The 17,111-nt window shown below is 44.6% G+C and overlaps 1 protein-coding gene across 2 annotated transcripts in view; it reads right to left on the reverse strand.

The window, feature by feature from the left end:
- CORO2A (coronin 2A) overlaps positions 1–17,111 on the reverse strand; it is a 322,094-nt gene that overhangs the window by 68,001 nt on the left and 236,982 nt on the right. For both annotated transcript variants that reach the window (XM_069236572.1, XM_069236575.1), the window contains one exon: positions 10,901–11,013. In XM_069236572.1, coding sequence (XP_069092673.1) covers positions 10,901–11,013 — 113 coding nt within the window. The remainder of the gene's footprint in view (positions 1–10,900; positions 11,014–17,111) is intronic.

A 17,111-nucleotide genomic window follows, 5' to 3' on the forward strand; every position in this document is an offset into this window, starting at 1 on the left:
TCAATTCTGGGAATGCAGAGCAAGTTATGGTTGGCTGAACGTAAGGCTCTGCGATGAAGATATATCTTGCTTTTGTCACAGGTATACACCGGACCTAGTACATAGACTCCTCTAAATATTAAGGTGCTGTATGACTGGTATTTAGAAACTTGTAGGGTGAGTGTATTTCTATGTTTTTGGATTGTTGGGATGCTGTGATTTTACATCGAAGGTCATAGAAAAGCTTTCGACATTGATTAACAGTGAACAGGAAAGGGGTGAGGTACTTGCCTGGTAAATACCAGTGGCAAGGGGTAAGGTGTTTTGGGTGCAGTAAAATCATTCTATTCCAAGTTTGTACTCTGTAAATGGGAAAAAACTTGCAGAATTAAATTCTTAATTCACCAACATTGTGCATATACTGGTATGTACCACACATTTTCACCCAGTAAACTTCAACATGTTTGACCTGCCCGAGTTCACTAGGGGACGACTTCAGGGGTTCTGTAATTAAATTACTCTGAATTTCAAAAACTGTGGTAACAGGATTTAGGAATTCAACACCCCACTTGTAATCAGGGTTTAAGAAACCCATGCTCAGAGGTAACTGCCCCCCCAATAGGGAGCATCATTATTAATGAATGATAAAAAAGAAAGATGCCTCAGAGGGAGAATGCGATCCAAACCTAAACACTAAATTGGGTGTGGGTGTGTGTGACCTGGCTGCAGAATATGGCTGAAAAGATCTAGGGAGCTGCTAGGCTAGCCCGGTCTCAATTGGATATGTTTTGCTTCTTAGGCCCAAGTAGCTGCTGGACTACAACACTCAGCCTCAGTGGAGACTTCTGGCACTGACAGTAGGGAGGACATCCGGTTTTTACAGATGGCTCACTTCCTAGAAATGAACAGTGACTGCAGTGTGCCCAGGCCATGATCTCAAAATGTCAGCTGGGCAATGGCTAGTAGCTGGTTGGCAGCTGCGAAGCCTCGCCCACCTACCACGCCGACCAGTAATTGATCCCAGAGCAGTTAATAAAGCCCAGTGGAACCAAGAAGACACCAAAGTCTTGAGTTACCCACCAAGGGGGAGCCAGGTGGATAATGAGGGAGCCATCCTATGTATGGGGGTGCTGTTGAAGCCTTCCACTAATAGAATAATTAAGGCATAGCTTGAGGGGTGGAACAGAACCACAATAAAGACTGAGATGTAAGGGATCCTCAGGGATCTCCTTACTTCAACTGGAACTTGAGTCCTCATCTGCATGCGCAGCCTGGGCCTTTGACAGTCTGTGAAAGGGACAGGCTGCATTTAGGACCTCCTTGAGGTGGGTGCCTCTCTCCCTATTCTGAGTGAATCTTTGGTGGTAACTACCCAACGGGAGGAAGGATCAGAAAGTTGCCTCCTGCTTTGGGATTAGATCGTTTGAGTCCTATGTGGAGGACGGCCTTAGCAGCTAGTGTTGTTGGGAACGAGGAAGTTGGTAAGGCCCTATTGTACCCTTCATCCCATGCACTTACTACTGGCACATAAACAATGCCTGACCACAAGGCCTGCCGGGAGTCTTTGAGACATGGAGGCTGCTAACCATTCCCTGTACTCCCTAGGGCCTCTATGAGACTCTCTTGCAACAGATTGAGCAATGTGGGCTATCAAGAGAAGGGATTCCCTCGTGAATTCTGCTGAAAAGCTACATCAATACTTTTTCTGGATCCTGTTGGTGATGTGGTTCCCGGCTTCTTGGGCACTCATTGATTGTGTCTGTTTTGACCACCTTTAATGATCCCTCCTGCACAAAACTTGATAGCTCTAATTCAGTGACAAAGGAGCTGAAAAGCAGACCTGAAGGGCAGCAACACTTCAGAAAAGTAATTGTAGGTCCTATCTACATTGAGAGTAATACCAGGCTCACTCTTGGGTAGCTTGACACAGAGCAGAGAGGTTTATCACAGAGGCAATGTGTAAAGCAAGGACACAGCACTTCACCGCCACAATACGCTGCATGGCACAAAGGAGACTTAACACACAGTGTATGTAGAAAAAGATTGTATTCTCCACACAACTTGTCAACACAGTTTGGTTATGCAACTCACAGACAGAGTTCAAGACTAACCACATCCTAGACCCCTTCCAATCTGGATTCAGGAGCAACCATAACAATGAGATTGCTCTCCTAGCAGCCACTGATGACACTCACACCCTACTGAACAACAGAGAAACAGATGCCCTCATCCTTCCTGACCTCTCCACCACCTTCTAAACCATTTCCCACACCACCTTATGCACCAGACTACATGACGCAGGCATCCGTGGCAAGGCCTTGGGGTGGATCCGCTTCTTCCTCATTGGAAGCACCCAGAAAGTCAGACTCCCTCCATTCATCTCAGAACCTACAGAAACCAGCTGCGTAGTCCCCCAGGGCTCGTCCTTGAGCCCCCACCCCCTTTAATCTCTACATGGCTCGCTCGCTAAGATCATCAGACACCACAACCTCAACATCGTCTCCTACGCTGATGACACACAGCTAATTCTATCCCTTACCAATGAACCACCAACAGCCAAGAGCAACTTCCACAATGGAATAAGAGCAGTCGCCAACTGGATGAAAGACAGTTGCCTCAAGCTCAACTCATACAAGATAGAGATCCTCATCCTGGGTTCCACTCCCACCGCCTGGGACGACTCCTGGTGGTCAACAGCCCTTGGAATCGTCCCTGCCCCCACCGACGACGCACACAACATTGGCATCATCCTCGACTACTCGTTGTCCAGGGCACGCAAAGTCAACGTCATCGGATTGTCGTGCTTCCAGACACTTCGCCTGCTACGGAAGATTTTCAAGTGGATCCCCATCAAAACAAGAAGGACGGTCACCCACGCACTTGTCAGCAGCAAACTCGACTATGACAATGCACTCTATGCCGGCATCACAAAGAAACTTCAAACAAGACTCCAGAAAATATAGAACACAGCAGCCAGGCTCATCCTGGACATGCCCAGCCACATCTCTGCCCACCTGAGCAACCTGCACTATTTCCACATCAGAAAATGCATCACCTTCAAACTCCTGACACACGCTTACAAGGCCCTGCACAACATCTGACCAACCTACCTCAACCACCGCATATCATTCTATGCCCCCTTCAAACAACTCCGCTCTGCCCAACTGGCCCTACCCTCCACCCCTAGAATCTGGAAGAACACAGCAGGAGGTAGATCCTTCTCCGACCTCGCCGCTCAGATCTGGAACACGTTGCCAGTCCACCTCAGGCAGTCCCCCTCGCTGAATCAGTTCAAGTAGAGCCTCAAGACCTGGCTCTCTGACTGATCAGTGCCCCCTCACCAGCGCCTTGAGACCCCATGGGTGAGAAGTTGAGCTATAGAAATAACTGATTGATTGATGTAACTCTGGGCCTAAGTCCCAATTTGCAGTGGAAGCCAGTATATGAGGCACAACTATGTTAAACACTACCACTCTATGTAAACATGAGGACAACAGTACATTCCCTCCCCGCACCCATATAAGGTGCCAAACGTTGTCACCACAAGACCCACCCTAGAATTCCCCACAATCAGTGTAACACAAATTCAGTGTACACCCCAGTTCTCAATGTTAGCAGCAAAATGTATATACAAGGGTTACAGCACTTTCCCTTAGTACTGCGGCCAGTGTTGCACTAGTAAGATGTAATACCAACTGTAAGAACTCACTGACAGGATAAATGTGACCAGCAGCACCACAGTACTGCTTTCGCATTCACCTGCCCTCACTCCCGCACATTCACTCTTCCCAGCTGTGCGGTGCCACGGGTATTGGCCAGCGCGTGCACACACCCACTTGTAGACACTCACTTCCAGCACCCTAATGTGGTGCTCTGAAACTCATAGTGGAGGCCACTGTGTATGCTGGCATCCTGGGTCCCAAGCCACCTTTCTCCCACAAAACCAACTTCAACTATCCCGCCCCTTCACGAACCAAAGATTGCATCAGCCTTTCTCTGGTTACTGGGCCGCTAGCGGCTAGTCACCAGTCTCAGGGTTCCAGGTTCAAGGGGGAGAAAAGGAAAAACAATAGCCAGTAAATAATTAAAGGAGGAAATATTCGGGCTCCCCACAGGAGGTTCACTCAGAGGTATGCAAAACACAGGTGGAGGGTTGTCGTTAGACACCAAGGCATTCAGCTTAGTCAGACAGTTCAATGTTACCAAATAGTTGCCAATTTCAGCGCCTCTGGAATGGAAAGGTGCCATTGCAGCTTGTTGATGCGAGTCACCCTCAACTCTTCCAGTTGCATACTGCACCTCCTGTACCAGGAGATGCCACACCTGGGGGGATGAAGACTCAAGTGGCCCAAGACGGTTACAAATCCATGTGAAAAGTGCTCAGTGCTGTATCTGCAAAAAGGAGACAAAACGTGAGGGGTCCGATGATCTGAGTCGCCCTGACCGTATGTCCACTCACATGCCAATTCCCAATGTGGTACCTCCTCAGAAAAAGGCACCGGTCTGGTGCGTGATGACTTGAATCACACCAGTCAATCACGGATTCTCCCAAGAAGGATGTGAATCCAGCACCCCTCTGGAAGGCAGAACGTCTAACGTGCGATGACTTGAGTAGCACTAGTCCCTCCGGTCACACCTGATCACAAGTGTCCATGTCCATTAACCTTCAAGCTGAAGTGGTGAGGAGTGAACTTTACACCCCTAAGGCTCCTCCTTGTCTTTCTGTGCCAGTCACTTAGCCAGCCCCCTCCACTTTCTGGATCACGGCATAGTTTCTCTTTCGCAGGTGAGCTCATGCAGCAAGTGTAATCAGTTTGATGTTCACTTACAGAAACAGTTATTTTTTTCTTTGGTGCAGACAGTTGGGATTCCTGACTCATGACGTGAGAGGTTGGCTTGTCAAAGAGTTGCACTTCCTAGGACTACATACCTGGATAGTAGCTTCTTGTGAAGCCGCAAGACCTTTTTACGTTGTCAAAGAATGGGGTTAAAATACTATGCGTTTCTAACTTGAAATGTTCGGGGAATGTCCACTACAACTAAGCGATATAAGATATACTTGTATCTACACGTCAGAGAGATACACTTAGCAATGCTTCAGGAGACCCACCTGACAAAATGGGAGGGACAAAGGCTTCAAACTAAATAGAGGGGGCGAGTTGTATTCACAGGTATTCGTCATATGCTAGAGGTACTCATTTCGATCAGTCCTAGGGTCAAGATCGAAATCTGAAACCCAATATAGATGATAATGGTAGATAAATGTTTGTGGAGGGAAGACTAGATGTTAGACAGCTGCCATTTGGTAGTATCTGTGCACCAAATGCAGGTCAATAAAAATTATATTCCTCCTTTTCCCCTCTGAAACCTATTGGCCTTAATGTCCAGCTATGATAGTTCGAAACATCAACAGGGTATTGGATGTACACTTAAACCAATCTCACCCACCACTCCCAAACAGTCCAGTGGACACCACAGCAAAAGGCCCTCAGTGATCGATTACAGCATTGGTCATTCTTAAACATGCTATCATAAACATTCGACCCTACAGGAGTACTCTTACTATTTGACAGTTCATGATGTTCATGTATGCTTTGATCACTTCATTGACCATCCTAGCTTCTTATCAGTGGTTTGCATGGCTGCATATTTAAGTAAAACCATTCCAGATCATAATCAATTAACATTACATTTTTTGTGGGGAGAGGCATAACACCTATACCCAGATGAAGGCTTCAATGTGATGCTCCAGAAGACTCTGCTTTCTGCGTATCAGTTCATTGAATATTATTTCAAAGAAAATTAGGGCTCAACTGATTTAAAGTGCACTATGTGGAAGGCTTTAAAGGTAACACTTCAAGGATATTGCATACAAACAACTGTAGGGGTCAGGAATCAAATTAGTCCTCAGCTAGATGAATTTGACAGGCAGCTCTGTGACCTTGAGAACAAGATGGCAGTTGACACATCACGCCTTTACTTCCTTAAATGAAGCTAAAGAAGAACATGTCTTCCTAGTCAAGCAGCAACACTGTGTGGACTAGGCAGCATATTTGGCTTGCCAGCACACAGAAGGAGGCAAATCTGTCAGACCTCTGGTTTGGTTAGCTAATCTAGACAACAGTGGGTCCACCTTGATGAAGATTGTGGACCTTTAGTTGCCTCTACAGCAGTCTTAAGAAACCATTTAACAAATCCTTTTTAGACTATTACAAATGGTTGTGTGCCCAAAGTAACGACGTCCAGATTCTAATATTGATAACTACCTAGAAGATATCTCATTGCCAAAATTGGCATGCCAGGACAGAACAGAACTAGGACATCCAATTTTCTTACAAGAGGTGAAGGATACAATCTCTCTGCTTGTGCTGGGGATGCTCTTTGCAGCAGATGGACTACCTCTTGAGTTGTACACATCCTTCGACATGAGCTAGGAAGCAAGTTGGTCCTGCTTTATAATGAAGATTTTAAGCATGCGGTCCTCCCCCCATGACTTAGGAGGCACCTGAAGCAGCCCCTCCTCAAGACGGGAAATCTCAAGAGGAGTTGTCAGCAATACTGGACATGAAATAGAGCTTCTCTGTAAAATTCTTGCCAATATACTACTGCCTCATATATCATACTTAGTCCAAGCCAAACAAAAATGGCTTCATACCCAGCCATAATACACAGCAAAATTAAGGCAACTGTTTAGGATAGCTGAGTCTGTACCTGTGGCATGGCATAATGTGGCTGTATTATCAGTCAACATTGAGAAGGCTTTGGCTCCCTTGGCTGGAGGTTCGGTCACAAGTTTCTGGACTGTATCAACCAAGGGGAGAAGCCTTATATAACTAAAGGCCCTGTATAACCTTCCAACAGCATGAGCATGTACAAACCGAGTGATCTCAAGAAACTCAGTCAGTAGGCTAGAGAATTAGGTACAGATGCCTTATCTCCCACTTCCTATTTGCCCTATCAATCTAGAGTTTTACATCACAACTTCTCTAGATAGGCAAAGAATGGGGAATTCTAAATGGCACAGCATACCATACAGTTTCTCTTTATGCTGATAACCTGATAACTGACAAACATCAGTGAGTTTATTAGGGAACTTGAAGCCTTAGGTGCTGTATCAGGTCTGGCAGTGAACTGGGATAAGACAAACATTTAATCGTTAAGACCCAGAACCCCATTAACATGGGATAACTCCCAAACCATTCTTCCTCCACTTTTAAATATTTAGGGGTACAATTCTATCACACTAAAGCTAATGTAATATAAGGGAATATACGACGAGCAGTGAGATCAATGAAATCCCATGTCACCTTTTTGTGTTCTCTCACAGCAGCAGGCCAGACAGCACTGACCAAAATGGTGATGTTACCTTGTCTGCCCTGCTACATGGACATAATTCAGGGGTTGCAACTGTTTGTCCCTTGTACAGACTTTGCGACCCCTGGCCTCAGACTTGGCAAAAATCAGTGCCAGGAACGCATGGGCATCCGTTGGAGTTCTCCTTTCCTTGTTTTTTGTCATTTTTTGTATTACTCTAATTGTAAATGATGCTACATTATTCACTGGTAGTGTAATAAAGAATGGAGTACAATTAGCAGGAATATGATCGTCCCTGGGAGCTGAGTTGAGTGAAACATACTTTCAAATGTATGTTGTGTGTACGCTTGCGGATGAGAGTGTGTTTATGTGATTGACAGTATGTGTGATTGTGAATGCATGTGTATATGTAAGCGTGTGTATGAGTGAATGTGAAGGTCAAATGGCGTGTGATGTCACTTCTGTTACCCCTGGCATTTTGGTGAATTGATGTTCATGCTCTGCTATTACACAAATTTACCTTGTGTTCTGCCTTTAAAACATTTTAAAGAAATAGAAAGATTATTTATTATTAGATTTGATGTGGAACAGACTCTCAGTCCTATGATGCTAATATTACACTTCCCTGATATTTGCTCAGTTGCAAATGAAGGAAAACGTATTAGTAGCTCGATCGGAGCAAGCTGGTCTTACCACAGTAGGAGACCCATTTCAAATGGAACATTGATCATCTTTGAAGCATTACCAGCTGGATCGCATCTTCGGCCTGGCATGTTGATCCATAGGGCAGCCATAGCTCTGATGTATGCTCTCTGGAATATCACTAAAGCAGAACCTCGTCCAGTTACATACAAACTCTTTTCAACACAGGGGTCTCCTGGTTATACAGACCATTACTGACTTTATTTACTCCCCTGAAACTTTACTAGGAGAAGGAGCAAGACCACGCTTTTAGTGACAAAGGTTGAAATAGGTTCCCTGCATACCATAAGAAAATCTCTCACAATGCCATGATTCAACAAATACAGCATTACCAACCACACAAACCTTAGACAATTAACAAGATACAACTTAATGAAACGGCGCACATTCCCTGTGGACATGATGAGAAAGCAGATTCTAATCACATGATGTGGGGTTCCCCCTTTGTAACTGAGTTCTGGCGTGGGGTTCAAAGTGTTCTAAAGACTGTCACAGGAAGGGAGATCTACACTACCACACAGGCCTACTGTATAGGATTTGCTGATTTATTATTCATACTGGCAAAGCAGGCCATCACTATGAACTGTAAATCCCCTACAGGCCCGCATATCAAACAGTGGAAAGCAGCCATCAAAAGATCCATAACACGTTAAATTGTAGCATTGCACAGAGAGGAGGCCCGTGGTCTCAGAAAATCTCCAAATGAGAGAGATTGGGGTGAACTGTGTGCAGCAGTGGCATAACGAAACTTGAGGGACCTCACCCCGCAAACTACATGGGGGGTGGGGGCACACTCCGGCTCCGGAACGGCTATTGGCATACCACTGGTAAGCAGCCCTAGTTGAGGCCAGAGACAATGACACAATACCCCCATGAATGTTAGGAGAGATGGCTCCTACTATGCTCACCCCCTCAAGGTTGCTGCCCCACTAGCGATCCCAGACGTAATTATATAGAAACATTACCCTTATCGAGGTTGATGGACTCCCCAGTACATATTTGTTCTCACTCACACACCCTAGAAGTCTTTAAAGATCTTCACAAAACAATCTAGGAATTGAAACGCCGTCCAATGAGTCTGCGTAGAAGTGTTGATTGCCATCCTCATTAGCCATCAGGGGATTGTTCATCGTTTAGGATTATGCTGCTCCTACAGTTTACATATATACTGTTTCTAGTAAACTACTGCAAATATCGGCATATCTTTCAATATTGCACCACAGAACTCTATAAAATGAGCGTAGATATGTACTTCTGCGTTAGAATATCTTTGAAGCTCCACATTGGCTTGAGAAGAGTAAAGTTAAAACTTAGTGAGGGTATAGTGCAGGAAACCGATAAATGTTGCAAATTGTTCTTTGTGTCCTTTATATGACATGCCAGCAAAACAGGCAATAAAAACACTAAGCTATAGAAATAAAAAACAATGCTATATACATATATATATTTTGTCACAAAAAGGGTATTTTACTACAGTTCTTTAAATCTAAATATAACTACTGACATGTTGTTGATAACTAGTGATGAAAGTATACAGTTAAATGTGCCTCATAGGGACTGTTTCCTTAGTGCTGGGAACATTAGTAATGGATGATGTAGTACCTAATACATGTGCATTCGTTAGCCACTGAGGGTAATACTATCAATTTGACTAATGGTATGTCTTATTTATTCTAGAGGGTTACCATGTTGGAATCCTTACTGAAGGAGCTTAGGACAGAGAGGCATCTTCTATAATTTATATCTAAGAGTTTAGCTAAGCAAATGACACGGGGAAATTAATCTGATTACCTCCGGCATAAAGATGAACATTAGGGCCCCACAAACACCGTCTTTTCCAGCATTTGATTAAACAATGGCAAAGTCATAAAAAAGTATACAACGTGATTTTAAATTCTGAGAAATTATACATTTCTGCCACTTAGGAGGTCTACAGAGTTTGTAGCTTTGTCTTAAGGGGATTCTGGTTACAGATTTCCTCAGTCTGCTCTTTACAGTAGCGAAGGGTGCTCTAGTCTAAATAATCAACCTAGATAAACTGTCTTCTTCACTGGTGACTTGTGACTTGTGACTTTCCTTGAGTTGAAATTCAAAGGCTACTCATGGATTCTTATGTAATAAGGTCATCCATGTGGTATCAATGATGGTCCCTTCTTATCGTCTGGCAAAAAAGTGAGATGGAATTTCTGATCAGTATATTTTGAATGTTGTATCGTTCATCATAAATGTCCTGTGGTTCCTCTGGCAAACAAAACGATGTTTCCCTATTTATTCGGTATCCCATATATTGACTTTCATCTGCAAACACATTTATTCAATTGGTTATAGTTAAAACATTCAAACCAGCAGAAAAGATGCCATGAAAAAATGTATGCTGGCTACTTCGGCAGACACCGAAATGATAAAATATTACCTTAGCTCCCCACTATATATTTAAAAGAAATTCTGTACGTTACACTATTTGGACTCAAATTCTCCCAAACAGTCTTGAAATGAAACCCTCATGACCACTTAGAACCTCAGTGCATTGTAGGACTGATGAAAAATATTTTGCCAGCTTTGCTTTGTTTCCCAGCCTAGTCCCAATTCACTGTCTGACAGGATTAATACTTCAAGTGTTCCTAAGCTACGCGAAGAAACACTATATTGTCTTCAGTGGAACTCTCAATATCCCAATGTTCAAATTAAATTATAGAACACCTCATACGTAAAGTAGCTAGCTCAGTTTAATAATGGATCTATGTAACTACAACACTACTGATATAAAATATGTTAGTTTGATGCAAACACAAGAAAGTATTTTTCAGAAAACATTACAAAGGTATTGAAAAGCAACAGGCAGTATCACAATCATGCAACATTTTACTGTTCAGCAGGAAATATGAAGAGATGTTTCTAAGCTCACCCTTCGAGGTACAATCATAGAAACAGGCTCAATAAGGCTCTTGATGGTGATCAGTCTGTAGAACCTAAAGACCTCACAGGAAGATACGTCCAGACCCCTCTTTGGCATGATACCTGTCAGAAACATGAACAAGACACAACAATGGATATCATTGATGACGCAGAAACAAAGGTTTTACATTTATTAGCGCATAAACGTAGTGCCGCAATAATCAAGTGTGACTTTAACCGAACTAATAAAGATTGTACGGGGACAAATGTGCCCTCAGAGTAGTTCGCCAACATTTATAAGCGTGCTTTATATAACGTGATGTATTAGAATTGTACTAATCTGACATAACCGTAAACGTGTGCCATGATTTGCTTGTTTGAAATGTTTTAACTTAGCATAACTTTAGTGGAGGCTTCGGCCTAGTTGCCTTGTCTCACGGTTTAGATGCTCGTGTTTTTCTAATGTGCTAATAAAACGTGTATTCTTGCTTGAAGCTGTACTTTTCCAGTGAGATCGGTTCACATGCTTATCTTTAAGGTTTCGTGCCAGCCTGGCATCTTCTTCTTTGCTCCAAGGTCAATCTGCAGGTGCAGACAATGGAAGCTCTGAAAGTGAGTTAATTGGTAAAATATGTTGCAACTTACGTTCCCGACTCCAAGGATAATGTATGCCTAGGTAGAAGCTTGTGAATTGTTGTTTTTGATTGGACAATTTGAAGCCAACCTATGAACCCTCCAATGGAAGACCCTACTGGATTTGAACTGTTGTTTATTTAAACCTGTTGCACAAGAAGAAGACGGACATTATTGCCCATTGCAGCCATTACCCGCCATTTGCAGGACATTGCAGCCATTATGGCCCATCTTGCCGACCTCGTCATTTTGCCATCTTCTACGATGCCAATTGATGTTCGACGCCATTTTGAATGAGACTTTGATGCTTTCTCTAATCGAGAGAAAGAGATTTTAAGTAATTCTCGCCCTAGAGACTTTAACTTTGATTTGCCCCTTTGCATAAAGTAGTAGTTTTGTCCTTTTATCTTGCCGCTGTGAGGCAATTGCCCCGTCCACCCTGCCCCCTTTGCCCCCGTCCCATGCTGATCGAAACCGGTACCTGTGAGACGAAGACTTCCTTGAATGCTGATTGAATTTGGTAAATATGAAAGGAAAATGTACAATTGCATTGTGTTTCTTTTTAGGTAACCAACTGCTGATTTTTGATAAGAGCCCTAGTTAGGAGTTTTCCAAATCAATGTTGCTAAATTGTTTTTTTGCATGAAATCCCACATGCAGATGCTAATTTGAGGTTAGATGAGGATTCATTTGTTGCACGATGCAATTTGAGACCTTGTTATGCTGACTAATGTATGCAATTAGCCCATTACAGATTATAGTTTTAGTGGTTTGCGTTGCTATCATCGAATGCATTGTTATTCAAATGCTGCATAGATTGCATCTTTTTCGCCGTTATGGACAGCTATTAATGTTCATTTACATATATCATTTGGTGTTGAGACACATTTATATCGTGCTAGCTTTGTTAATATAGGGAAATAAATTCATTAACTTTGAATAAACTGGTGTGGTTATTCATGGCCGGAAGGTCATGGTTCGCCGAAATGTTTTCTGGATTAATTGTGAAGTGTTATGTTGATCAGGGCATTGCTTATGTTCGTTATTGATTATTGATTTGATTAAATTGACTAATCTCGGGTGAAGAGAGCCCCACTTGGTCAAAAGATTCATCGACCCAAGAGCGTCCAAATACAGGTAATTTATTAGGATGGAACGCTCTATCAGTAGATGGTAGCAGAGGACGGTTTCGCCCTTTGGGACCCCACTCGAGAGGTAACGGTTTCGCCCTTTGGGACCCCACTCGAGAGGTAACGGTTTCGCCCTTTGGGACCCCACTCGAGAGGTAACGGTTACGCCCTTTGGGACCCCACTCGAGAAGTATATGGTGTTGAATTAGATTTTTCTTGGGTAAAACAGATTGAGAGAATGATGATGCCCTAAGTCCCCCGCGACTTTCCCGGGATCTCGGAGCTTGCGAATGGAGAGAATGGAGGTGTGAAATCGGCGTTGGCGGTACTAGTGACGGTATGAGTGAAGTCAGGATTTTGTGCTTGCACAGCTTATTGCCGCAGATTGTTTGAAAAGGTTGCGAGGATTTTAGAGAATAGCGGAGGTGCGACTCCGAGTGTGAGAGTAGGGAAGTCGTCGAACTTCATGTGGCGCTTTGTGCAGAAAAAGGTCCACGTGGTTGTTGTTGTTGAGACGGGCCCTGCGAGGTCAAGAGACTCCGGAGTATGTTGAAAAGTGTATGAGACACTTGTTTTATGTTGTGGTCTGGTCGGTTTAATAGGTTGACCGGGCGTGGTCAACGAGTTGGTACGTGTGTTAAGGGAGTGGAAGAAAACTTCGACTTCGGGCTTTGACAAATTCTAAGTGCACTAGAATAGATCACTGACCAGTTGAGAGCAGAGTCTGCGGGTCAGAATTTGCTTGCGAAAGTGGGGACCGAGAAAGATGGAATAACTGCCGAGGCTAGTGAAAAATCCCTAAGGTCCTGAAGCGATTGTGTTACCCTTCCTGTAGTAAACCGACAGATCTGTTTTATTATTATTTGGTTGCTCGCGATACATGCCAGAAGTTGTTACGAGAGGAGCTGAGTGAAGGAGGACAAGCCGCGAGGCTTTGTCAGCCGCAGAGTGTGTGGTGTGACGTCACTAGGAGCCGTGCTAGGATAGGTTGGTTGCAGAGAAGGGTCGCGCACGGATTGGACGCAGTCCGTGGGGCTCGATTGGAAGGGGAAAGGCAAGCGAAGAGTATTCCGGGAATTAAAGTCACTTATTGATTACAAATTTTGTGAAATAAAAGACGAGAAAATGAAATTTTTGAAAGCATTAAAGAGTGCGATGAAGGGGGAGTCTTACATTAAAGCGAGCGTAGGAGAGGAGACGCCACCCGAAGGTACACCAGCTTACATTGTAATGGAGGAAAGGGGGGTAGCTCCGTGCCTTTGGCTAAAGCAATGGCACAAGCTGACAGAGAGACATGGGAGCGTAGCGTTCCCGATCCATGGGACATTCAATATAAGGATCCTAGAGAATTTGAGATTCGCGATGTACGACATGAAGGTACCTCCAAGGCCAGCACAGTTTGAGGCTCTAGCGATTTGGGAACTAATGGCTAGACAGCAACAGCAAAAGAAGTTCGAGACCAGGATAAGAAAGGTAGAAAAGACACTAGCGGACGCTAGGTGGGATAATGCACAGAAGGTGTGGAGGTCAGATATATTGCAGGGGATAAAATTGTTTCCCGCAATTGCTAAGGAAGAAGAGGCGACAGGCAAGAAAGCTACCTGTAAGACAAACAGGAGGTGTTCCAAAGATAGAGAGGACGAGGAAAAGTTAAGGAGAGAAGACGAGTCAGAGGATGAGGAGTTCATCATGCAATTGCTGAACGACCGTCCACCACCTTATGCAGAGAGTGAACAAGGTCCAAGTACCAGTTCTGCCCCTCCGGCACCGGTACAGAATAATGAAACTCCGAATTCAGAAACGCCATCGGGATCTAAGGACCCGAGTTTACTGTTCACCCCGCAGATACCGCAGGTTAGGAGAATATATCCAGATGTGCCTATATTGAAAACAGCAGAAAATTATCAGCCGCAGGTCCCAAGGTACTACAGCAGTGACAACAGTACGGGAATCATTCTAGATCCAACCGTAATGGGAATACAGAATGGTCGCAACCCAACATTGGCACAAGCTGAGTCAACCCAGCTTTTGATGCCTCAAAAGCAGATGCAGGGGGGAACCGCACATGCTCAGATGACGGGGAGTCAGACGGGCATGCCGGCAATGATGACCCATAGTGTGGGAATGAACATGCCTCAGAACCTGGGGAATGGACAGAACCCAGATGCGATATCCCTACCCATTACTGTAGGTCCACCGGTACCTTTGTACATTCAGCCTAACTCAGGTATGAGCGGTCAAGGATCAGTGGTGCAGAATGGGACGGAAAGGAGGTGCTTAGAAAACACTCCAGAGACAACTCCGATAGCGGCTCTGCCAACTGGATCTGGGTCCTTGATGGAGTTTAGTCCCATACGTGCTCAGTCAACAGTGGTGAGGTCGAGTCCCCCACTGATGATACCGCTATCATCGAACACTGAAAAGTTGCCGCAACCATCAATGGCAGTCGATGTGAATGCTACACTGATGGGGTTGAATGCGCAACAGCTGACACAGTGGTTCAACAGTCTGAATTCCACACAAAGCTCAGCCAGTGGGAATGGAGAAGACTATCTGAATAGGGTAAGGTTGAACATGGAAGCAGAAGAATTGGTGGAAGGGACTATGGGTTTGAATAGGTTAGAGTCCTACTCGGAAGAAGAGCTGAGGTATCTATGTCCCAGGATTACGAGAGAAGTGAACAAGGTACATAGAAGGTTGCAAGAAATAGCTGACAAAAACGGGGTTGAGATAGACAAGACAAAACACTTGAGCAGGAGCTATAGATTGGATTTCGGGACCACAGACTTTGAACACATGAGGTCAGCAGGCATGAAAACGCACCTTAGAGAATTGCTGCAGAGTGCACAAGTGTGGAGGTGCTTAGACAAATGGGAAAGCAGATGGGCAAAGAAAAAGGAAAAGAGGAAAGACAGTGTCCCAGAGCACAACGAGAAAAGATCACAGAGTAGTGATGCAATAACCATGTTACCAATGAGGGAGACAGCAGGGGGAAAATTAATACATGTACCGTGGCACAGAAGCGACATTCAGTCTTTTACGGATGATTTTCCCAAACTGAGAGAGAAACCGATTGAATGGTATCAACAGACTGATAGGTTTGTGAAGCTTGCGAAATGTCTTTGGGAAGACCTGAACACCCTCTTTGAGATTGTGGTTCCGGCAGATTTGTGGGAAGACTGCAAAAGGGCTGTAGGTTGGCCGACAAGTGAACCAGAGAGAGACAGGGATACGGGTGCACCATCACCTATGGTAATGAGCTTGTACTATAAAGTGATTGAGCATTTGAAGACGAAGGTTGCCGCGAAAAATGTGGATTGGCAGAAGATTGATCGAACTGCCCAAGAGGCTAAAGAGTCGATTTATGGTTACTATGAGAGGTTGTTGAAGGCGTTCAAGAACTACAGTGGCACGGAAACAATAGAGGCGAAGGACATGCTTCATTTTGTGTTTAGATTTGTGGAAGGGCTGAGACCAGAGATAAGTCAGATGATAAAGACGCATTTGATTTGTTGGCAATCGAAACCTATTGATGAGGTGTTGAATTATGCGAAATACTGTAGCGACGAAATTGAAGTGAAACAGAAAAGGTTGAAAGAGAAAGTGATGGTGATGCAACTTAAAGCAGCTCAGACAGGGTTGCAAGGGTTCCAACAGCAGATACCGCAGCCGCAGCCGCAGGGAAATATGGTGTTTCAGCCACAGGCGAGAGGCAGAGGCAGAGGAGGCTTTGGGAGTAATGGTCCGGATTTGAACACTGTTGCGATTCCGAATGGTGTGCAGGCAATGAAAAGGGTGATGCCGTGTCACGTGTGCGGAATCGTCGGGCATTGGAAACGCGAGTGCCCGATGGTGGTGCAGGAAGGTGCAGGTGTTGGTCAGCAAAACAATGATGTCAATGCATTCCAGACAATGAGGGGACCGAAAATGAGAGGTCCAAACCCAAATTTCCAGACCATAAATCAGCTGCAGGGATTACAGCCCATGCAGCCGCAGCAGATGCAGATGCCCCGTATGCAGATGACGCAAATGCAGCCAATGCAACAGCAGTTTCCCATGGTACCTAATCAGCAAATGCAAATACCTTTGGCACCAGTGAGTCAGCAGCAAGTGATGGTTCCTCCACAGGTCTCGGGTCAGGTGATGAATACAAATGGCACAGTACAACAGTTCCCACTACACAGTGAGAATGGAATAAACAACGTATGGGAGAGTGAAAGTTCAGATGAGGAGGGAAATTGTGTGCTTGCAGCATCCTTGGAAGTTGATCAAAAGAGTCCATATGTGGAGGGAAGAGTTATGGGTCATCGTGTTTCATTCTTGGTTGACACAGGAGCCACACGTTCAACTGTTAGGAGCATTGAAGTACCAAATTTGCCACTCTCAGGGAGAACAGTTCAAGTATTGGGAGTAGCAAACAGGCACCTGACGAACCCAATCACAGATCCAGTACAAGTC

This window comes from Pleurodeles waltl, chromosome 1_2 (assembly GCF_031143425.1).
Source record: "Pleurodeles waltl isolate 20211129_DDA chromosome 1_2, aPleWal1.hap1.20221129, whole genome shotgun sequence".
Taxonomy (NCBI): Eukaryota; Metazoa; Chordata; class Amphibia; order Caudata; family Salamandridae; genus Pleurodeles; species Pleurodeles waltl.